The 23963-nt window shown below is 48.7% G+C and overlaps 1 protein-coding gene and 1 long non-coding RNA gene across 3 annotated transcripts in view; both read right to left on the bottom strand.

Annotated features, from left to right (window-relative positions):
• Positions 1 to 10420: 10420 nt before the first annotated feature.
• The window catches only part of LOC115191135 (vacuolar protein sorting-associated protein 8 homolog), a 28097-nt gene continuing 14554 nt past the window's right edge, over positions 10421 to 23963 (bottom strand). The window contains exons 7-13 of one of the 2 annotated variants that reach the window (XM_029749102.1): positions 21182 to 21352; positions 20173 to 20247; positions 20038 to 20073; positions 18784 to 18874; positions 15300 to 15346; positions 11315 to 11404; positions 10421 to 10478 (exon numbers count right to left, since the gene is read on the bottom strand). In XM_029749102.1, coding sequence (XP_029604962.1) covers positions 10428 to 10478; positions 11315 to 11404; positions 15300 to 15346; positions 18784 to 18874; positions 20038 to 20073; positions 20173 to 20247; positions 21182 to 21352 — 561 coding nt within the window. In that variant the 3' untranslated portion in view covers positions 10421 to 10427. The remainder of the gene's footprint in view (positions 10479 to 11314; positions 11405 to 15299; positions 15347 to 18783; positions 18875 to 20037; positions 20074 to 20172; positions 20248 to 21181; positions 21353 to 23963) is intronic. The other variant, XM_029749103.1, reaches the window with a different exon arrangement.
• On the bottom strand, positions 20343 to 21164 carry LOC115191136 (uncharacterized). Its single transcript, XR_003877534.1, has 2 exons — positions 20977 to 21164; positions 20343 to 20881 (listed from the first exon to the last, which is right to left on the bottom strand). It is a non-coding gene; the product is annotated as an uncharacterized LOC115191136 (long non-coding RNA).

Here is a 23963-nt window from a genome sequence, read left to right as displayed (position 1 = left end):
TCACACAGGAACAAACTGAAAGCACGTTCACACAGGAACAAAGAGCGCCACGTTCCCACAGGAACAAACTGACAGCACGTTTCACACAGGAACAACTGAAAGCACATTCACACAGGAACAAACTGAAAGCACGTTCACCACAGGAACAAACGAAAGCACATTCACACCAGGAAACCAACTGAAACGCACGTCACACAGGCACAAACTGAAAAGCACATTCACACAGGAACAAAATGACGCGCAACGTTCACACAGGAACAAACTGAAAAGACACTGTTCACACAGGAACAAATGAAAAGAAACGTTCACCAACCAGGGAACAAACTGAACGCCGTTCACACAGGAACAAAATGCAAGAACGTTCACACAGGAACAAACTGAAAGCACATTCACACAAGAACAGACAAACTGAAAGCACAATTCACACAGGAACAGACTGAAAGCACGTTTCACACCAGGAACAACTGAAAGCTCGTTCACACAGGCGTACAAACTGAAAGCACATTCACACAGGAACAGACAAACTGAAAGCACGTTCCACAGGAACAAGACAGACTGAAGCGCATTCACACAGGAACAGACAGACTGAAAGCACATTCACACAGGAACAGACAGACTGAAAGCACATTCACACAGGAACAGACAAACTGAAAGCACGTTCACACAGGAACAGACAGACTGAAAGCACGTTCACTCAGGAACAGACAGACTGAAAGCACATTCACACAGGAACAGACAGACTGAAAGCACGTTCACACAGGAACAGACTGAAAGCACATTCACACAGGAACAAACTGACTGAAAGCGCATTCACACTGTCATGACGTTGGCCTGTGGGTAAGGTTTATGACCCCCCCCCCCATAAATAGCTTTCTCCCTTCCCCTCTCTGACCCTACTGAAGGACTTGAATAGCCTGTGTTAAATATAGAGAGTCTGGGAACATCAAACAAATGGGGAAAGGAACCATATTTTGGTAATAAAACCAGTTGGAAATATGCTTTGGAAAGTAATGAGTATGGATGTCAGTTCGTTGTTATCTGAGACATTATGATTGATGACAGGACGACATAAACTGTACCTGAGAAAGTATACACCCTCTAGTTATCAGAGTAACATGGAATTGTTATGCAATTGAAATGTTTGATATTGAAATTGTTTGTTAGGAGATGAAATGTAATTTTAGCTTCCAAATGAGAGAATTGGGTTTTCAAAAGGAAAGTGCTCTGCTTGATCAGTGGCCCACCCCTGTGAAGAGGAGGGGTTATAAACGATGAAACACATCCTTCCCCCCCTCTCCACTATATAAGCCTTTGACGAAAAGATAACCACGTTGTTCCAGTACGGGAGGTCTGCAGCCTCTACATTAGAAGGACACACATGTCAAGGACAGAACTAAGCCAAACTCGGCGTGAGCTATGGTATGAACTGGTATGAACTTTGAGCTTATTCACTACAGAAGTGCTACTTCCTAGCCGTTGAGTTAGCAGCGGCCGCTGTAGACGTGGGCTAGGAAAGGATGGACGACAGATCCAGTCTAACAGACGGACGAAGATACCACCACGTATCCAATTTACCACCAGAGACATTCTTAAGAGTTTACAGGAAGATCTGTTGGCCAACCCGGCCAGCATCTACGACCAATCTACCGAAGCGCAGCTCAGAGTAAATATTTATTGCATTTTCCTTTTCCAAATGGGCGGTAATTTAGAATGCATAAGATAATGTATTTACGATAGCATAGCTGCTGTTTCTTCGTTCCTAAATCTTCCCGCTCTTTCATTCAAGCCCAACCCCCTTTCCTTTGTGTAACCAGCCATGATACACGCTCAGTCCACCAGGACGTTTTCTGTATGACATCATTTGTATTCTGTGTATATGTAATTCTGTGTGATTAGTTTAGGTATTTAGTAAATAAATAATTAAACCCAATTTTGTATTGCTGATTCAACTTGTTAGCCAGGGTTCGTGAAGATAACCAAGAATTTACAACTTTCATTATGAGACTGAAAATAAGATAAGGGTTAATATTGACTGCTATCGATGTAAAATATTACTAAGTATTTTAAGAGTTTATTCGGAAGATAACGGCTCTATAAACGTTCTTCCGTGGTGCCCCGACTTTCTAGTTAATTACATTTACATTATTAGCTTAATCAGGTAATATTAATTACAGAGAAATCATTTTATAAGTTAGCATGTCATATCACTTAATCCGGCATAGCCAAAGACACGACAACATAGGAACAAACTGAAAGCACGTTCACACAGGAACAAACTGAAAGCACGTTCACACAGGAACCGACTGAAAGCTCGTTCACACAGGAACAAACTGAAAGCACATTCACACAGGAACAGACAAACTGAAAGCACATTCACACAGGAACAGACAAACTGAAAGCACATTCACACAGGAACAGACAAACTGAAAGCACATTCACACAGGAACAGACAAACTGAAAGCACATTCACACAGGAACAGACAGACTGAAAGCGCATTCACACAGGAACAGACAAACTGAAAGCACATTCACACAGGAACAAACTGAAAGCACATTCACACAGGAACAGACTGAAAGCGCATTCACACAGGAACAGACTGAAAGCACATTCACACAGGAACAGACAGACTGAAAGCACATTCACACAGGAACAGACAGACTGAAAGCACAGTCACACAGGAACAGACAGACTGAAAGCGCATTCACACAGGAACAGACAGACTGAAAGCACATTCACACAGGAACAGACAAACTGAAAGCACGTTCACACAGGAACAGACAAACTGAAAGCACGTTCACACAGGAACATACAAACTGAAAGCACATTCACACAGGAACAGACAGACTGAAAGCACATTCACACAGGAACAAACTGAAAGCACGTTCACACAGGAACAGACAGACTGAAAGCAGATTCACACAGGAACAGACAAACTGAAAGCACGTTCACACAGGAACAGACTGAAAGCTCGTTCACACAGGAACAAACTGAAAGCACATTCACACAGGAACAGACAAACTGAAAGCACATTCACACAGGAACAGACAAACTGAAAGCACATTCACACAGGAACAGACAAACTGAAAGCACATTCACACAGGAACAGACAAACTGAAAGCACATTCACACAGGAACAGACAGACTGAAAGCACATTCACACAGGAACAGACAAACTGAAAGCACATTCACACAGGAACAAACTGAAAGCACATTCACACAGGAACAGACTGAAAGCGCATTCACACAGGAACAGACTGAAAGCACATTCACACAGGAACAGACAGACTGAAAGCACATTCACACAGGAACAGACAGACTGAAAGCACAGTCACACAGGAACAGACAGACTGAAAGCGCATTCACACAGGAACAGACAGACTGAAAGCACATTCACACAGGAACAGACAGACTGAAAGCACATTCACACAGGAACAGACAAACTGAAAGCACGTTCACACAGGAACAGACAGACTGAAAGCACATTCACACAGGAACAAACTGAAAGCACGTTCACACAGGAACAGACAAACTGAAAGCACATTCACACAGGAACAGACTGAAACACGTTCACACAGGAACAGACAGACTGAAAGCACGTTCACACAGGAACAGACAGACTGAAAGCACATTCACACAGGAACAAACTGAAAGCACGTTCACACAGGAACAGACAAACTGAAAGCACGTTCACACAGGAACAAACTGAAAGCACATTCACACAGGAACAGACAGACTGAAAGCACATTCACACAGGAACAAACTGAAAGCACGTTCACACAGGAACAGACTGAAAGCACGTTCACACAGGAACAAACTGAAAGCACATTCACACAGGAACAGACAGACTGAAAGCACATTCACACAGGAACAAACTGAAAGCACGTTCACACAGGAACAGACTGAAAGCACGTTCACACAGGAACAAACTGAAAGCACATTCACACAGGAACAGACAGACTGAAAGCACATTCACACAGGAACAAACTGAAAGCACATTCACACAGGAACAGACTGACTGAAAGCACATTCACACAGGAACAAACTGAAAGCACATTCACACAGGAACAGACAAACTGAAAGCACGTTCACACAGGAACAGACTGAAAGCATGTTCACACAGGAACAGACAGACTGAAAGCACATTCACACAGGAACAAACTGAAAGCACGTTCACACAGGAACAGACAAACTGAAAGCACGTTCACACAGGAACAAACTGAAAGCACGTTCACACAGGAACAAACTGAAAGCACATTCACACAGGAACAGACAGACTGAAAGCACATTCACACAGGAACAAACTGAAAGCACGTTCACACAGGAACAGACTGAAAGCACGTTCACACAGGAACAAACTGATAGCACATTCACACAGGAACAGACAAACTGAAAGCACGTTCACACAGGAACAAACTGAAAGCACATTCACACAGGAACAGACAGACTGAAAGCACATTCACACAGGAACAAACTGAAAGCACGTTCACACAGGAACAAACTGAAAGCACGTTCACACAGGAACAGACTGAAAGCACGTTCACACAGGAACAGACTGAAAGCACGTTCACACAGGAACAAACTGAAAGCACATTCACACAGGAACAGACTGACTGAAAGCACATTCACACAGGAACAAACTGAAAGCACATTCACACAGGAACAGACAAACTGAAAGCACGTTCACACAGGAACAAACTGAAAGCACATTCACACAGGAACAGACAGACTGAAAGCACATTCACACAGGAACAGACAAACTGAAAGCACATTCACACAGGAACAAACTGAAAGCACGTTCACACAGGAACAGACTGAAAGCACGTTCACACAGGAACAGACTGAAAGCACGTTCACACAGGAACAAACTGAAAGCACATTCAAACAGGAACAAACTGAAAGCACATTCACACAGGAACAGACTGACTGAAAGCACATTCACACAGGAACAGACAGACTGAAAGCGCATTCACACAGGAACAGACAGACTGAAAGCACATTCACACAGGAACAGACAAACTGAAAGCACGTTCACACAGGAACAGACAGACTGAAAGCACATTCACACAGGAACAAACTGAAAGCACGTTCACACAGGAACAGACAAACTGAAAGCAGATTCACACAGGAACAGACAAACTGAAAGCACGTTCACACAGGAACAAACTGAAAGCTCGTTCACACAGGAACAAACTGAAAGCACATTCACACAGGAACAGACAAACTGAAAGCACATTCACACAGGAACAGACAAACTGAAAGCACATTCACACAGGAACAGACAAACTGAAAGCACATTCACACAGGAACAGACAAACTGAAAGCACATTCACACAGGAACAGACAGACTGAAAGCGCATTCACACAGGAACAGACAAACTGAAAGCACATTCACACAGGAACAAACTGAAAGCACATTCACACAGGAACAGACTGAAAGCGCATTCACACAGGAACAGACTGAAAGCACATTCACACAGGAACAGACAGACTGAAAGCACATTCACACAGGAACAGACAGACTGAAAGCACAGTCACACAGGAACAGACAGACTGAAACACGTTCACACAGGAACAGACAGACTGAAAGCACGTTCACACAGGAACAGACAGACTGAAAGCACATTCACACAGGAACAAACTGAAAGCACGTTCACACAGGAACAGACAAACTGAAAGCACGTTCACACAGGAACAAACTGAAAGCACATTCACACAGGAACAGACAGACTGAAAGCACATTCACACAGGAACAAACTGAAAGCACGTTCACACAGGAACAGACTGAAAGCACGTTCACACAGGAACAAACTGAAAGCACATTCACACAGGAACAGACAGACTGAAAGCACATTCACACAGGAACAAACTGAAAGCACGTTCACACAGGAACAGACTGAAAGCACGTTCACACAGGAACAAACTGAAAGCACATTCACACAGGAACAGACAGACTGAAAGCACATTCACACAGGAACAAACTGAAAGCACATTCACACAGGAACAGACTGACTGAAAGCACATTCACACAGGAACAAACTGAAAGCACATTCACACAGGAACAGACAAACTGAAAGCACGTTCACACAGGAACAGACTGAAAGCATGTTCACACAGGAACAGACAAACTGAAAGCACGTTCACACAGGAACAAACTGAAAGCACGTTCACACAGGAACAAACTGAAAGCACATTCACACAGGAACAGACAGACTGAAAGCACATTCACACAGGAACAAACTGAAAGCACGTTCACACAGGAACAGACTGAAAGCACGTTCACACAGGAACAAACTGATAACACATTCACACAGGAACAGACAAACTGAAAGCACGTTCACACAGGAACAAACTGAAAGCACATTCACACAGGAACAGACAGACTGAAAGCACATTCACACAGGAACAAACTGAAAGCACGTTCACACAGGAACAAACTGAAAGCACGTTCACACAGGAACAGACTGAAAGCACGTTCACACAGGAACAGACTGAAAGCACGTTCACACAGGAACAAACTGAAAGCACATTCACACAGGAACAGACTGACTGAAAGCACATTCACACAGGAACAAACTGAAAGCACATTCACACAGGAACAGACAAACTGAAAGCACGTTCACACAGGAACAAACTGAAAGCACATTCACACAGGAACAGACAGACTGAAAGCACATTCACACAGGAACAGACAAACTGAAAGCACATTCACACAGGAACAAACTGAAAGCACGTTCACACAGGAACAGACTGAAAGCACGTTCACACAGGAACAGACTGAAAGCACGTTCACACAGGAACAAACTGAAAGCACATTCAAACAGGAACAAACTGAAAGCACATTCACACAGGAACAGACTGACTGAAAGCACATTCACACAGGAACAGACAGACTGAAAGCACAGTCACACAGGAACAGACAGACTGAAAGCGCATTCACACAGGAACAGACAGACTGAAAGCACATTCACACAGGAACAGACAGACTGAAAGCACATTCACACAGGAACAGACAAACTGAAAGCACGTTCACACAGGAACAGACAGACTGAAAGCACATTCACACAGGAACAAACTGAAAGCACGTTCACACAGGAACAGACAAACTGAAAGCACATTCACACAGGAACAGACTGAAACACGTTCACACAGGAACAGACAGACTGAAAGCACGTTCACACAGGAACAGACAGACTGAAAGCACATTCACACAGGAACAAACTGAAAGCACGTTCACACAGGAACAGACAAACTGAAAGCACGTTCACACAGGAACAAACTGAAAGCACATTCACACAGGAACAGACAGACTGAAAGCACATTCACACAGGAACAAACTGAAAGCACGTTCACACAGGAACAGACTGAAAGCACGTTCACACAGGAACAAACTGAAAGCACATTCACACAGGAACAGACAGACTGAAAGCACATTCACACAGGAACAAACTGAAAGCACGTTCACACAGGAACAGACTGAAAGCACGTTCACACAGGAACAAACTGAAAGTACATTCACACAGGAACAGACAGACTGAAAGCACATTCACACAGGAACAAACTGAAAGCACATTCACACAGGAACAGACTGACTGAAAGCACATTCACACAGGAACAAACTGAAAGCACATTCACACAGGAACAGACAAACTGAAAGCACGTTCACACAGGAACAGACTGAAAGCATGTTCACACAGGAACAGACAGACTGAAAGCACATTCACACAGGAACAAACTGAAAGCACGTTCACACAGGAACAGACAAACTGAAAGCACGTTCACACAGGAACAAACTGAAAGCACGTTCACACAGGAACAAACTGAAAGCACATTCACACAGGAACAAACTGAAAGCACGTTCACACAGGAACAGACTGAAAGCACGTTCACACAGGAACAAACTGATAGCACATTCACACAGGAACAGACAAACTGAAAGCACGTTCACACAGGAACAAACTGAAAGCACATTCACACAGGAACAGACAGACTGAAAGCACATTCACACAGGAACAAACTGAAAGCACGTTCACACAGGAACAAACTGAAAGCACGTTCACACAGGAACAGACTGAAAGCACGTTCACACAGGAACAGACTGAAAGCACGTTCACACAGGAACAGACTGAAAGCACGTTCACACAGGAACAAACTGAAAGCACATTCACACAGGAACAAACTGAAAGCACATTCACACAGGAACAGACTGACTGAAAGCACATTCACACAGGAACAAACTGAAAGCACATTCACACAGGAACAGACAAACTGAAAGCACGTTCACACAGGAACAAACTGAAAGCACATTCACACAGGAACAGACAGACTGAAAGCACATTCACACAGGAACAGACAAACTGAAAGCACATTCACACAGGAACAAACTGAAAGCACGTTCACACAGGAACAGACTGAAAGCACGTTCACACAGGAACAGACTGAAAGCACGTTCACACAGGAACAAACTGAAAGCACATTCACACAGGAACAAACTGAAAGCACATTCACACAGGAACAGACTGACTGAAAGCACATTCACACAGGAACAAACTGAAAGCACATTCACACAGGAACAGACAAACTGAAAGCACGTTCACACAGGAACAAACTGAAAGCACATTCACACAGGAACAGACAGACTGAAAGCACATTCACACAGGAACAGACAAACTGAAAGCACATTCACACAGGAACAAACTGAAAGCACGTTCACACAGGAACAGACAAACAGATGTATTCTGGCAGCGGATTGACTCCTTTTGTTTATCATTTGTTTTTCATTTTTAATGCAGTTAGTTTCATATGCGCTGAGTGATCTTTATTTTGTTTGACTGGGGTTCTCTTCAAGGGACAAAGTATGTTTTGTAGTAAAAAATATGGAGAAAGTAGGAAATGCCTACTCCAAATTGGTTAAAATCACATGATGCACACCGATGATGTCATTGGAAACACTTATCTTTCTCCATATTTTTTACTACAAAACATAGAAACTAGGCATTTTCACATATGTTGATGTTGGGGTGGTGCTGGAGCTGATGAATATAAAGCAGAATTATTTTTAAATATCCCTTTAATGCACACTTTGTCCCTTGAAGAGAACCCCAGTCAAACAAAATAAAGATCACTCAGCACAGATGAAACTAACTGCATTAAAAATGAAATCTGGTGCCAGAAGACATCTCAGTTTGTTCTTTCATAACCTTTTGTGGAGGTCAGCCTTCATTTTGAGAGACAGTTTGTATTTTTACAATTTGTATTTGTTTTTATTTAACCTTTATTTAACTAGGCAACTCAGTTAAGAACAAATTCTTATTTACAATGACGGCCTACCCCGGCCAAACCCGGATGATGCTGGGCCAATTATGCGCCGCCCTATGGGACTCACAATCACGGCCGGTTGTGATATAGCCTGGAATCGAACCAAGATCTGTAGTGACACCTCTTGCACTGAGATGCAGTGCCTTAGACCACTGCACCACTCAGGAGCCCAAAGAGAGAAAGATCTTCCTTTCTCTGTCCATCTTTGTGCCGAAGGGGCTGCTCTCTACTGCACTCTGACTGGACTAAAAGGGGCTGCTCTCTACTGCACTCTGACTGGACTAAAAGGGCCTGCTCTCTACTGCACTCTGACTGGACTAAAAGGGCCTGCTCTCTACTGCACTCTGACTGGACTAAAAGGGGCTGCTCTCTGCTGCACTCTGACTGGACTAAAAGGGGCTGCTCTCTGCTGCACTCTGACTGGACTAAAAGGGGCTGCTCTCTGCTGCACTCTGACTGGACTAAAAGGGGCTGCTCTCTACTGCACTCTGACTGGACTAAAAGGGGCTGCTCTCTGCTGCACTCTGACTGGACTAAAAGGGGCTGCTCTCTACTGCACTCTGACTGGACTAAAAGGGGCTGCTCTCTACTGCACTCTGACTGGACTAAAAGGGGCTGCTCTCTACTGCACTCTGACTGGACTAAAAGGGGCTGCTCTCTACTACACTCTGACTGGACTAAAAGGGGCTGCTCTCTACTGCACTCTGACTGGACTAAAAGGGGCTGCTCTCTACTGCACTCTGACTGGACTAAAAGGGGCTGCTCTCTACTGCACTCTGACTGGACTAAAAGGGGCTGCTCTCTACTGCACTCTGACTGGACTAAAAGGGGCTGCTCTCTACTGCACTCTGACTGGACTAAAAGGGGCTGCTCTCTACTGCACTCTGACTGGACTAAAAGGGGCTGCTCTCTACTGCACTCTGACTGGACTAAAAGGCTCCTTCCTTCACTCAAGAACTGCAGATGATATGAAGTTGAAAAAATGTGAAATGTCCCTTTAATGAATAAGCTAATAGAGTGCTGGGAATAGGCAACGCAAGGGCCATCAGATGCGATGTCTGTGTCAGTGTGTGTGTGTGTGTGTGTGTGTGTGTGTGTGTGTGTGTGTGTCTTACGTCCTCTGCAGCAGCAGACAGTAATCTACCATGACAGGCACCATGTCCTACGGACAGAGAGAAAGAGAGAGATGGAGGGATGAAGGGAGGATGGAGAGAGAGAGAGAGATTAGCTACTCAACCCAGGCAGCCTAAGCACAAGGACAAGCCTTAAAGGCCAATGGAAGACAGGTTTCAAGGTCCCGAGCTTTGTCAAACTGAACCGTGGGACGGATTAACGTGTGTATCGTGGGGTGTGTGCGGTTTGTGTGTGCGTGTATCGTGGGGTGTGTGTGTATAGTTGTGTGTGCGTGTTTCGTGGGGTGTGTGTGTATCGTGGGGTGTGTGTGTATCGTGGGGTGTGTGCGGTTTGTGTGTGTGTGTATCGTGGGGTGTGTGCGGTTTGTGTGTGTGTGTATCGTGGGGTGTGTGTGTATCGTGGGGTGTGTGTGTGTATCGTGGGGTGTGTGTGGGTATTGTGGGGTGTGTGTGGTGTGTGTGTATCGTGGGGTGTGTGTGTATCGTGGGGTGTGTGTGTATCGTGGGGTGTGTGTGTGTATCGTGGGGTGTGTGTGTGTATCGTGGGGTGTGTGTGTGTATCGTGGGGTGTGTGTGTGTGTGTATCGTGGGGTGGGTGTGTGTGTGTGTATCGTGGGGTGTGTGTGTGTGTGTATCGTGGGGTGGGTGTGTGTGTGTGTATCGTGGGGTGTGTGTGTGTGTGTGTATTGTGGGGTGTGTGTGTGTGTATTGTGGGGTGTGTGTGTGTGTGTATCGTGGGGTGTGTGTGTGTATCGTGGGGTGTGTGTGTGTATCGTGGGGTGTGTGTGTATCGTGGAGTGTGTGTGTGTATCGTGGGGTGTGTGTGTATCGTGGGGTGTGTGTGTATCGTGGGGTGTGTGTGTACCTGGAAATGTTGTTCCATGACCTGTATCTTGCCGTGTTCTGGACATTTCTTCACTGAGCGCTCCACATACTGGAACAGGATCTCAATCATCTAGACAGGAAGTACAATCAATCAGTCAGTCAGTCAGTCAGTCAGTCAGTCAGTCAGTCAGTCAATCAAATTAGATAGATGTCTTTGTGGAAGGGGGGTGGGTAGGAAAGGAAGGGAGGGAGAAGGGAAGGGGGGTGGGTAGGAAAGGAAGGGAGGGAGAAGGGAAGGGGGGTGGGTAGGAAAGGAAGGGAGGGAGGAGGGAAGGGGGGTGGGTAGGAAAGGGAGGGAGGAGGGGAAGGGGGGTGGGGTAGGAAAGGAAGGGAGGGAGAAGGGAAGGGGGGTGGGTAGGAAAGGAAGGGAGGGAAGGAAGGAGGCGGGGCGTGGGTAGGAAAGGAACGGCGGGAGGAGGGAAGGGGGTGGAGGAAAGGGAGGGAGGAGGGAAGGGGGGTGGGTATGAAAGGAAGGGATGGAGAAGGGAAGGGGGTGGGTAGGAAAGGAAGGGAGGAGGGACAGGTGGGGGTGGGTAGGAAGGAAGGGAGGGAGAAGGGACGGGGGTGGGTGTAAGGAAGGGATGGGAGAGGGAAGGGGGCTGGGGTAGGCAAGGAAGGGAGGGATTTTAGGGAAGGGGGGGGTGGGTAGGAAGAAGGAGTGGACGGAAGGGAAGGGGGCTGGGTAGGACAGGAAGGGGTAGGGAGGAGGAAGCGGGGGGGTGTGGTAGGAAAGGGCGGGTGAAGCGGACAGGGGGTTGTGGGTTCGGAAAGGAAGGGAGGAGGAGGGGAAGGGGGGGGCGTAGGAAAGGAAGGGAGGGAGGAGGGAAGGCGGTGGGTAGGAACGGAAGGGAGGGAGGAGGAGGGAAGGGGGGTGGGTAGGAAAGGAAGGGAGGGAGGAGGGAAGGGGGGTGGGTAGGAAAGGGAGGGAGGGAGGAGGGAAGGGGGTGGGTAGGAAAGGGAGGGAGGGAGGAGGGAAGGGGGTGGGTAGGAAAGGAAGGGAGGGAGGAGGGAAGGGGGGTGGGTGGGTAGGAAAGAAGGGAAGGGAGGAGGAGGGAAGGGGTGGGTAGGAAAGGAGGAGGTAGGAGGGACGGGGGGGGTAGGAACGGGAGGAGAAGGGAAGGGGGGTGGGTAGGAAAGGAAGGGAGGGAGGAGGGAAGGGGGTGGGTAGGAAAGGAAGGGAGGGAGGAGGGAGGGGGGGGGTAGGAAAGGGGAGGGAGAAGGGAAGGGGGGTGGGTAGGAAGGAAGGGAGGGAATGAAGGGAAGGGGGTAGTGGGTGTAGGAAAGGATGGAGGGACGGGGGTAGGAACGGGAGGGAGTAAGGAGGGGGTGGGTAGGAAAGGAAGGGAGGGAGGAGGGATAGGGGGGTTGGGTAGGAACAGGAAGGGAGGGAGGAGGGAATAGGGGGGTGGGTAGGAAAGGGATGGGAGAAGGGGAAGGGGGGTGGGTAGGAAGGACGGGAGGGAGAGGAGGGAAGGGGGGGGGTGGGTAGGAACGGAGGGATAGAAGAGGGAAGGGGGGTGGGGTAAGGGCAAGGAAGGGAGGGAGGAGGTACGGGGGGGTGGGTAGGAAAGGAAAGGAGGGATGGAGGGAAGGCGGCGGTGGGTAGGAAAGGAAGGGAGGAGGGAGGAGGAAGGGGGTTGCGTGGGTAGGACAAGGAAGGGAGGTGAGGAGGGACAGGGGGGGGGGTGGGTACGGAAGGAAGGATGGCGGAGGGAAGGGGGGTGGGTAGGAAAGGGCAGGGAGGAGGAGGGAACAGGGGGGTGGGTAGGAAAGGAAGGGAGGGAGGAGGAGGAAGGGGGGGTGGGTAGGAAAGGAAGGGAGGGAGGAGGGAAGGGGGGTGGGTAGGAAAGGAAGGGAGGGAGGAGGGAAGGGGGGTGGGGTAGGAAAGGAAGGGGAGGAGGAGGAAGGGGGGGGGTAGGAAGGGGAGGGAGGAGTGAAGGGGGGGGTAGGAAGGAAGGGAGGGAGGAGGAGGGAAGGGGGTGGGTAGGAAAGGAGGGAGGGAGGAGGGAAGGGGGTGGGTAGGAAAGGAAGGGGGGGGGAGGAGGGAAGGGGGGGGGTAGGAAAGGAAGGGAGGAGGGGAAAGGGGGGTGGGTAGGAGAAAGGAGGGAGGGGAAGGGGGTGGGAGAGGAAAGGGAGGGGGGAGGGGGGTGGGTAGGAAAGGAAGGGAGGGAGGAGGGAAGGGGGGTGGGTAGGAAAGGGAGGGAGGAGGGAAGGGGGGTGGGTAGGAAAGGAAGGGAGGGAGGAGGGAAGGGGGGTGGGTAGGGGAAAGGAGGGGGAGAGGGAAGGGGGGTGGGTAGGAAAGGAAGGGAGGGAGGAGGGAAGGGGGTGGGTAGGAAAGGAGGGAGGGGGAGGGGGGGGGGGTAGGAAAGGGAGGGAGAAGGGAAGGGGGGGGGGGTAGGAAAGGAGGGGGAGGGAGGAGGGGAGGGGGGGTGGTAGGAAAGGAAGGGAGGGAGGGAGGAGGGAAAGGGGGTGTGGGTAGGAAAGGAAGGGAGGGAGGAGGGAAGGGGGGTGGGTAGGAAAGGAAGGGAGGGAGGAGGGAAGGGGGGGGGGAGGAAAGGGAGGGAGGGAGGAGGGAAGGGGGGTGGGTAGGAAAGGAAGGGAGGGAGGGAGGGAAGGGGGTGGGTAGGAAAGGAAGGGAGGGAGGGAGGGAAGGGGGTGGGTAGGAAAGGAAGGGAGGGCGGGAGGAGGGAAGGGGGGTGGGTAGGAAAGGAAGGGAGGGAGGAGGGAAGGGGGTGGTGGGTAGGAAAGGAAGGGAGGAGGAGGGAAGGGGTGTTGGTAGGAAAGGAGGGAGGGAGGAGGGAGGGGTGGGTAGGAAAGGAAGGGAGGGAGAGGGAGGAGGAAGGGGGGGTAGGGGTAAGGAAAGGAAGGGAGGGAGGAGGGAAGGGGGGTGTGGGTAGAAAGGAAGGAAGGAGGAGGGAGGAGGGAAGGGGGGGGTGGGTAGGAAAGGGAGGGAGGGAGGAGGGAAGGGGGGTGGGTAGGAAAGGGAGGGAGAAGGGAAGGGGGGTGGGTAGGAAAGGAAGGGAGGGAGGAGGAAGGGGGTGGGTAGGAAAGGGAGGGAGAAGGGAAGGGGGGTGGGTAGGAAAGGAAGGGAGGGAGGAGGGAAGGGGGTGGGTAGGAAAGGAAGGGAGGGAGGAGGGAAGGGGGGTGGGTAGGAAAGGAAGGAGGGAGGAGGGAAGGGGGGTGGGTAGGAAAGGGAGGGAGATGGGAAGGGGGGGTGGGTAGGAAAGGAAGGGAGGGAGGAGGGAAGGGGGGTGGGTAGGAAAGGGAGGGAGAAGGGAAGGGGGGTGGGTAGGAAAGGAAGGGAGGGAGGAGGGAAGGGGGGTGGGTAGGAAAGGGAGGGAGAAGGGAAGGGGGGTGGGTAGGAAAGGAAGGGAGGGAGGAGGGAAGGGGGTGGGTAGGAAAGGGAGGGAGGGAGGAGGGAAGGGGGGTGGGTAGGAAAGGAAGGGAGGGAGGAGGGAAGGGGGGTGGGTAGGAAAGGAAGGGAGGGAGGAGGGAAGGGGGGTGGGTAGGAAAGGAAGGGAGGGAGGAGGGAAGGGGGTGGGTAGGAAAGGAAGGGAGGGAGGGAGGAGGGAAGGGGGGTGGGTAGGAAAGGAAGGGAGGGAGGAGGGAAGGGGGGTGGGTAGGAAAGGGAGGGAGGGAGGAGGGAAGGGGGGTGGGTAGGAAAGGAAGGGAGGGAGGAGGGAAGGGGGGTGGGTAGGAAAGGAGGAGGGAGGAGGGAAGGGGGGTGGGTAGGAAAGGAAGGGAGGGAGGAGGGAAGGGGGGTGGGTAGGAAAGGGAGGGAGGGAGGAGGGAAGGGGGGTGGGTAGGAAAGGAAGGGAGGGAGGAGGGAAGGGGGGTGGGTAGGAAAGGAAGGGAGGGAGGAGGGAAGGGGGGTGGGTAGGAAAGGAAGGGAGGGAGGGGGAAGGGGGTGGGTAGGAAAGGAAGGGAGGGAGGAGGGAAGGATGAAGGCTGGAAGAGGGATTCACCTTGTCTGCCACTACACCTTTCCTCTTTGCTGGGTCCCCAAACAGTCCTGGAAAAATAACAGACATTCACAATACATCAACACAATGACTCATAAAGGGCTGTGAGTTTTCACTTTAGTGAGAAAAGAAAACTCTGCTATTAAAGGTATAATGGCCTGTTCCATCAGTGAAAAGGCCTCCAACAGAATGTAAAGTACTGTAGTGTATGAATGATTCAAGGACAAACAGTGAAAACACCTGTCCTTCGTAGTACAGAAGAGACCAGGCTTTCCACACAGTAGATCTTATAGTACAGAAGAGACCAGGCTTTCCACACAGTAGATCTTATAGTACAGAAGAGGCCAGGCTTTCCACACAGTAGATCTTATAGTACAGAAGAGACCAGGCTTTCCACACAGTAGATCTTATAGTACAGAAGAGGCCAGGCTTTCCACACAGTAGATCTTATAGTACAGAAGAGACCAGGCTTTCCACACAGTAGATCTTATAGTACAGAAGAGACCAGGCTTTCCACACAGTAGATCTTATAGTACAGAAGAGGCCAGGCTTTCCACACAGTAGATCTTATAGTACAGAAGAGACCAGGCTTTCCACACAGTAGATCTTATAGTACAGAAGAGGCCAGGCTTTCCACACAGTAGATCTTATAGTACAGAAGAGACCAGGCTTTCCACACAGTAGATCTTATAGTACAGAAGAGACCAGGCTTTCCACACAGTAGATCTTATAGTACAGAAGAGGCCAGGCTTTCCACACAGTAGATCTTATAGTACAGAAGAGGCCAGGCTTTCCACACAGTAGATCTTATAGTACAGAAGAGACCAGGCTTTCCACACAGTAGATCTTATAGTACAGAAGAGACCAGGCTTTCCACACAGTAGATCTTATAGTACAGAAGAGACCAGGCTTTCCACACAGTAGATCTTATAGTACAGAAGAGGCCAGGCTTTCCACACAGTAGATCTTATAGTACAGAAGAGGCCAGGCTTTCCACACAGTAGATCTTATAGTACAGAAGAGACCAGGCTTTCCACACAGTAGATCTTATAGTACAGAAGAGACCAGGCTTTCCACACAGTAGATCTTATAGTACAGAAGAGACCAGGCTTTCCACACAGTAGATCTTATAGTACAGAAGAGGCCAGGCTTTCCACACAGTAGATCTTATAGTACAGAAGAGGCCAGGCTTTCCACACAGTAGATCTTATAGTACAGAAGAGGCCAGGCTTTCCACACAGTAGATCTTATAGTACAGAAGAGACCAGGCTTTCCACACAGTAGATCTTATAGTACAGAAGAGACCAGGCTTTCCACACAGTAGATCTTATAGTACAGAAGAGACCAGGCTTTCCACACAGTAGATCTTATAGTACAGAACAGACCAGGCTTTCCACACAGTAGATCTTATAGTACAGAACAGACCAGGCTTTCCACACAGTAGATCTTATAGTACAGAAGAGACCAGGCTTTCCACACAGTAGATCTTATAGTACAGAAGAGACCAGGCTTTCCACACAGTAGATCTTATAGTACAGAAGAGACCAGGCTTTCCACACAGTAGATCTTATAGTACAGAAGAGACCAGGCTTTCCACACAGTAGATCTTATAGTACAGAAGAGACCAGGCTTTCCACACAGTAGATCTTATAGTACAGAAGAGACCAGGCTTTCCACACAGTAGATCTTATAGTACAGAAGAGACCAGGCTTTCCACACAGTAGATCTTATAGTACAGAAGAGACCAGGCTTTCCACACAGTAGATCTTATAGTACAGAAGAGACCAGGCTTTCCACACAGTAGATCTTATAGTACAGAAGAGACCAGGCTTTCCACACAGTAGATCTTATAATACAGAAGAGACCAGGCTTTCCACACAGTAGATCTTATAGTACAGAAGAGACCAGGCTTTCCACACAGTAGATCTTATAATACAGAAGAGACCAGGCTTTCCACACAGTAGATGTTATAGTACAGAAGAGACCAGGCTTTCCACACAGTAGATGTTATAGTACAGAAGAGACCAGGCTTTCCACACAGTAGATCTTATAATACAGAAGAGACCAGGCTTTCCACACAGTAGATGTTATAGTACAGAAGAGACCAGGCTTTCCACACAGTAGATGTTATAGTACAGAAGAGACCAGGCTTTCCACACAGTAGATCTTATAGTACAGAAGAGACCAGGCTTTCCACACAGTAGATCTTAGACCTTCAGAAAGAGGTTTTCTAAAGGCTGGTTTTCAGTTGGTCTATCAACATGTCATGTAGACAGCTGTAGCAGTGACATCATGAACATTCTATTGATGTCCGACATCAAACTTTTCGTAATGAAAAAGTATAAACCCAAAAACGACAGGCTGCCTGGTGGTTGAAAATAGCATAAAAGCTGTATTTTAACACCAATAAACCCATCCGTTTAAATCATCTGTTTAAACATTCATTTAGTAGATGTCAATCCAGCAAACCAGGCAACTAAAAACAACTTTCTTAACAATATTTTGATTGGTTTCTAGATTGTTAGCTAGCCTGTTCAAATTTTACCTTTACCTCCCTTATCTCACCTCATTTGCTCAAATTGTATATAGACTTATTTTTCTACTGTATTATTGATTGTATGTTGTTTACTCCATGTGCAACTCTGTGTTGTTGTATGTGTAGAACTGCTTTGCTTTATCTTGGCCAGGTCGCCAATTGTAAATGAGAACTTGTTCTCAACTTGCCTACCTGGTTAAATAAAGGTGAAATAAATAAAATAATGACCATGTCATAGCTGACAAGCTAACTTATATTCATTATTACAGCAAAATAAACTCACAACAAGATCATTATTTACAAGTTAATGGCGAGCTAATTACAGAAAATAGCTTACGGTTGTTGAGTGTGTCATTGTGGTCTCAGTCAGGTAACCATGACAACGGACACAGCAACGGTCTACAGACATTCCACCGGAGTAGAAATTAAATGTTGTTTTGACCAGAGACACTCGCATTCTAATTGTCTATAGACATGTTAACAGACAAAGTAGAAACCAGCCTTTGGAGAGGAGAGGAGAGGAGAGGGGAAAGGGACGAGGAGAGAAGAGGGAGAGGGAGAAGGAGAGGAGGGGGAGAGGGAGAAGGAGAGAAGGGGGAGAGGAGAGGAGGGGGAGAGGGAGAAGGAGAGGAGGGGGAGAGGGAGAAGGAGAGGAGGGGGAGAGGGAGAAGGAGAGGAGGGGAGAGGGAGAAGGAGAGGAGGGGAGAGGGAGAAGGAGAGGAGGGGAGAGGGAGAAGGAGAGGAGGGGAGAGGGAGAAGGAGAGGAGGGGAGAGGGAGAAGGAGAGGAGGGGGAGAGGGAGAAGGAGAGGAGGGGAGAGGGAGAAGGAGGAGGGGAGAGGAGAAGGAGAGGAGGGGAGAGGGAGAAGGAGAGGAGGGGAGAGGGAGAAGGAGAGGAGGGGAGAGGGAGAAGGAGAGGAGGGGGAGAGGGAGAAGGAGAGGAGGCTATTCACCCAGTACAGCCTTGGCAGTGCCCTCATGGAAGGACCAGGCCAAGGACAGAGCCTCAACAAAACGTTCCTGTTTCAACAGACAGTCCACCCGCTGTGTGAGAGAGAGAAAGAGTTAGAGCAGTGAATGTCTCCAGCAGTACAGGTCCATTAAATCCCCCTCAGAGACACACAGGTCCATTAAATCCCCCTCAGAGAGACACAGGTCCATTAAATCCCCCTCAGAGAGACACAGGTCCATTAAATCCCCCTCAGAGACACACAGGTCCATTAAATCCCCCTCAGAGACACACAGGTCCATTAAATCCCCCTCAGAGACACACAGGTCCATTAAATCCCCCTCAGAGACACACAGGTCCATTAAATCCCCCTCCTAGACACAGGTCCATTAAATCCCCCTCCTAGACACACAGGTCCATTAAATCCCCCTCAGAGAGACACAGGTCCATTAATAAATCCCCCTCAGAGACACACAGGTCCATTAAATCCCCTCTCAGAGACACACAGGTCCATTAAATCCCCCTCAGAGAGACACAGGTCCATTAAATCCCCATCCTAAAGACACAGGTCCATTAAAACCCCCTCAGAGACACACAGGTCCATTAAATCCCGCTCAGAGAGACACAGGTCCATTAAATCCCCCTCCTAGAGACACAGGTCCATTAAATCCCCCTCCTAGAGACACAGGTCCATTAAATCCCCCTCAGACACACACAGGTCCATTAAATCCCCCTCAGAGAGACACAGGTCCATTAAATCCCCCTCAGACACACACAGGTCCATTAAATCCCCCTCAGAGAGACACAGGTCCATTAAATCCCCCTCAGACACACAGGTCCATTAAATCCCCCTCAGACACACACAGGTCCATTAAATCCCCCTCAGAGAGACACAGGTCCATTAAATCCCCCTCAGAGAGACACAGGTCCATTAAATCCCCCTCAGAGACACAGGTCCATTAAATCACCCTCAGAGACACACAGGTCCATTAAATCTCCCTCAGAGACACACAGGTCCATTAAATCCCCCTCCTAGAGACACAGGTCCATTAAATCCCCCTCAGAGAGACACAGGTCCATTAAATCCCCCTCAGAGACACACAGGTCCATTAAATCCCCCTCCTAGAGACACAGGTCCATTAAATCCCCCTCAGAGAGACACAGGTCCATTAAATCCCCCTCAGAGACAGATCACAGGTAGAATGATATAATAGATAACCTTTAGAATGGTATGGTGGCAAGTCAGAGAGACACTTACCTCCCTCCAGTTCCTCAGAGTCATGATGTGGGCTGACTGGAACAGAGAAAAGGCCTCAATTAGACAACACTTATGTTTCTACTTCACCTGTACACACACACACACACACACACAGTGACATATACAGATACCTACCTTGGTCCCCAGTAGTACCATCTGTCCTGCGTAGCTGCAGACAGACTGGTAGCAGGCCTTCTCTCCTACTAGGGCCTAAAACACACACTGTTAGTCTGGAGAGCAGAGGTCAAAGGCCAGGACACTGTTATTCAGAGTGAAAATCAACCAAAATCATCCATGACTGCTACTTCTCAATAATACTTTTAGATACAAATGTGGCAAATATATGCCAAGAATCCTGAACAAAACCTTTGTACGGACTCAATGATTATTTCAGGAAGATCCAAAACATCATGGTCCTGATTGGTTGATGCTGACTCTGAATGACTCCATGTAGAGGTATGGGAGACAGGTGGGGGGGGAATCACTGGTGACCCCCCTGCTCCTTGATTTAACAGCTTCAGTCCCCCTGAAGACACGCTCTCCTCTCTGGCAGGCTGCTTCTGATCCAGTGACTAGGACGTTGGTCCTGTATGATTGGACAGAGCCACCTGCTCTCCACCAGGTCAGAACCAGTGATGTAACTGATTCATTCCAGGTAATGGTCTGTAACCTAACCAGCCGGTTTCAACAGTTTGGTGTTTAGTAGTGAAGGTAGTGGAGACTGATTCTTCAGGGGGATAAATTATCTTGTGCAACCTTTTCCCACTAGCCAGCCTAGTCCTGTCCTGTCTGACCCTGCTCCATAACCCATAAAACTTACCTGACACCCTCTACTACCACTGACCTCTAACCCCTCACCACTAGCCAGCCTAGTCCTGTCCTGTCTGACCCTGCTCCATAACCCATAAAACTTACCTGACACCCTCTACTACCACTGACCTCTAACCCCTCACCTGTGACCTTTGCCAGTGCCAGGTGATGCCTTCCCCTCTACAGCTACTGACCTATGACCCCTTTTCCATGCCCTTTCACCCCTACCACTTCCCTACCATTACTTCTCAACCCTCACTATCTATCTACCCACCGCAACCTCTCTACCGTCACCTCTGACGTCTGACCCTGACCCCTCACCCCTGACCCTCACCAGCGCCTGGCTGACGTTTCCCCCCGTGGCCAGCGATTTAAAATGGCTGCTGTTGTAGACCAGCTGCACCTCAGCCACGTCCAAGCTCTCCAGCTCCTCCTGGCTGGGTCGGTCCACCACACGCAGCTTCTCCCCACTGTCCATCACCACCAGGGTACGACTGTTGATCCACTGTGGAGGGGGAGGGGAAACACAATCAGTGAGTGGCTGTGAAAGAGCCAGAGAGTCACAGAGGGAGAGAGACAAAGGGAGGGAGACGGGGTGAAGGAGAAGGATAATAACAGGGAGACGGGGTGAAGGAGAAGGATAATAACAGGGAGACGGGGTGAAGGAGAAGGATAATAACAGGGAGACGGGGTGAAGGAGAAGGATAATAACAGAGAGGCAGGAGGTGAAGGATAATAACAGAGAGGCAGGAGGTGAAGGAGAGGGATAATAACAGAGAGGCAGGAGGTGAAGGAGAGGGATAATAACAGAGAGGCAGGAGGTGAAGGAGAGGGATAATAACAGAGCTAGGAGGTGAAGGAGAAGGATAATAACAGAGAGGCAGGAGGTGAAGGAGAAGGATAATAACAGAGAGGCAGGAGGTGAAGGAGAGGGATAATAACAGAGCTAGGAGGTGAAGGAGAAGGATAATAACAGAGAGGCAGGAGGTGAAGGAGAAGGATAATAACAGGGAGACGGGGTGAAGGAGAGGGATAATAACAGAGAGGCAGGAGGTGAAGGAGAGGGATAATAACAGAGAGGCAGGAGGTGAAGGAGAGGGATAATAACAGAGCTAGGAGGTGAAGGAGAAGGATAATAACAGAGAGGCAGGAGGTGAAGGAGAAGGATAATAACAGAGAGGCAGGAGGTGAAGGAGAAGGATAATAACAGAGAGGCAGGTGAAGGAGAAGGATAATAACAGAGAGGCAGGAGGTGAAGGAGAAGGATAATAACAGAGAGGCAGGAGGTGAAGGAGAGGGATAATAACAGAGGCAGGAGGTGAAGGAGAGGGATAATAACAGAGAGGCAGGAGGTGAAGGAGAAGGATAATAACAGAGAGGCAGGAGGTGAAGGAGAGGGATAATAACAGAGAGGCAGGAGGTGAAGGAGAGGGATAATAAAAGAGAGGCAGGAGGTGAAGGAGAGGGATAATAACAGAGAGACAGGAGGTGAAGGAGAGGGATAATAACAGAGAGGCAGGAGGTGAAGGAGAGGAATAATAACAGAGAGGCAGGAGGTGAAGGAGAAGGATAATAACAGAGAGGCAGGAGGTGAAGGAGAAGGATAATAACAGAGAGGCAGGAGGTGAAGGAGAGGGATAATAACAGAGAGACAGGAGGTGAAGGAGAGGGATAATAACAGAGGCAGGAGGTGAAGGAGAGGGATAATAACAGAGGCAGGAGGTGAAGGAGAGGGATAATAACAGAGAGGCAGGAGGTGAAGGAGAGGGAGAATAACAGAGGCAGGAGGTGAAGGAGAGGGATAATAACAGAGAGGCAGGAGGTGAAGGAGAGGAATAATAACAGAGAGGCAGGAGGTGAAGGAGAAGGATAATAACAGAGAGGCAGGAGGTGAAGGAGAAGGATAATAACAGAGAGGCAGGAGGTGAAGGAGAGGGATAATAACAGAGAGACAGGAGGTGAAGGAGAGGGATAATAACAGAGGCAGGAGGTGAAGGAGAGGGATAATAACAGAGGCAGGAGGTGAAGGAGAGGGATAATAACAGAGAGGCAGGAGGTGAAGGAGAGGGAGAATAACAGAGGCAGGAGGTGAAGGAGAGGGATAATAACAGAGAGGCAGGAGGTGAAGGAGAAGGATAATAACAGAGGCAGGAGGTGAAGGAGAGGGATAATAACAGAGAGGCAGGAGGTGAAGGAGAGGGATAATAACAGAGAGGCAGGAGGTGAAGGAGAACAATAATAACAGAGGCAGGAGGTGAAGGAGAAGCATAATAACAGAGAGGCAGGAGGTGAAGGAGAGGGAGAATAACAGAGAGGCAGGTGAAGGAGAGGGAGAATAACAGAGAGGCAGGTGAAGGAGAAGGATAATAACAGAGAGGCAGGAGGTGAAGGAGAGGGAGAATAACAGAGGCAGGAGGTGAAGGAGAGGGATAATAACAGAGAGGCAGGAGGTGAAGGAGAGGGATAATAACAGAGAGGCAGGAGGTGAAGGAGAGGGATAATAACAGAGGCAGGAGGTGAAGGAGAGGGATAATAACAGAGAGGCAGGAGGTGAAGGAGAGGGATAATAACAGAGAGGCAGGAGGTGAAGGAGAGGGATAATAACAGAGAGGCAGGAGGTGAAGGAGAGGGATAATAACAGAGAGGCAGAGCCAGAGACAGAAAGCGCGACAGAGAGAGCTTGGCTGTGTTCAAAACTGTGACGTATCATGGGTAAACTGTGACGTATCATGGGTAAACTGGGACGTATCATGGGTAAACTGGGACGTATCGTGGGTAAACTGGGACGTATCGTGGGTAAACTGGGACGTATCGTGGGTAAACTGGGACGTATCGTGGGTAAACTGGGACGTATCATGGGTAAACTGGGACGTATCATGGGTAAACTGGGACGTATCGTGGGTAAACTGGGACGTATCATGGGTAAACTGGGACGTATCGTGGGTAAATTGTGACCGTCTGACTGATCTACAAATAATACTGAGTAGTTATTTATAATGTAAGGTGATTTGTACATCAGTCAGTCTCCACTAAACATGTAAAGTCAGCTGCAACGTTAAACACGCCCATTCAGTTAGGAGCAGAGGAAGGAACGGAGAAGGAAGTTAAAACAACAA

Source organism: Salmo trutta, unplaced genomic scaffold (genome assembly GCF_901001165.1).
Source record: "Salmo trutta unplaced genomic scaffold, fSalTru1.1, whole genome shotgun sequence".
In the NCBI taxonomy this organism is placed as follows: domain Eukaryota; kingdom Metazoa; phylum Chordata; class Actinopteri; order Salmoniformes; family Salmonidae; genus Salmo; species Salmo trutta.
Note: the sequence above shows the minus strand (reverse complement) of the source record. Positions and strands in the feature narration are given on the sequence as shown.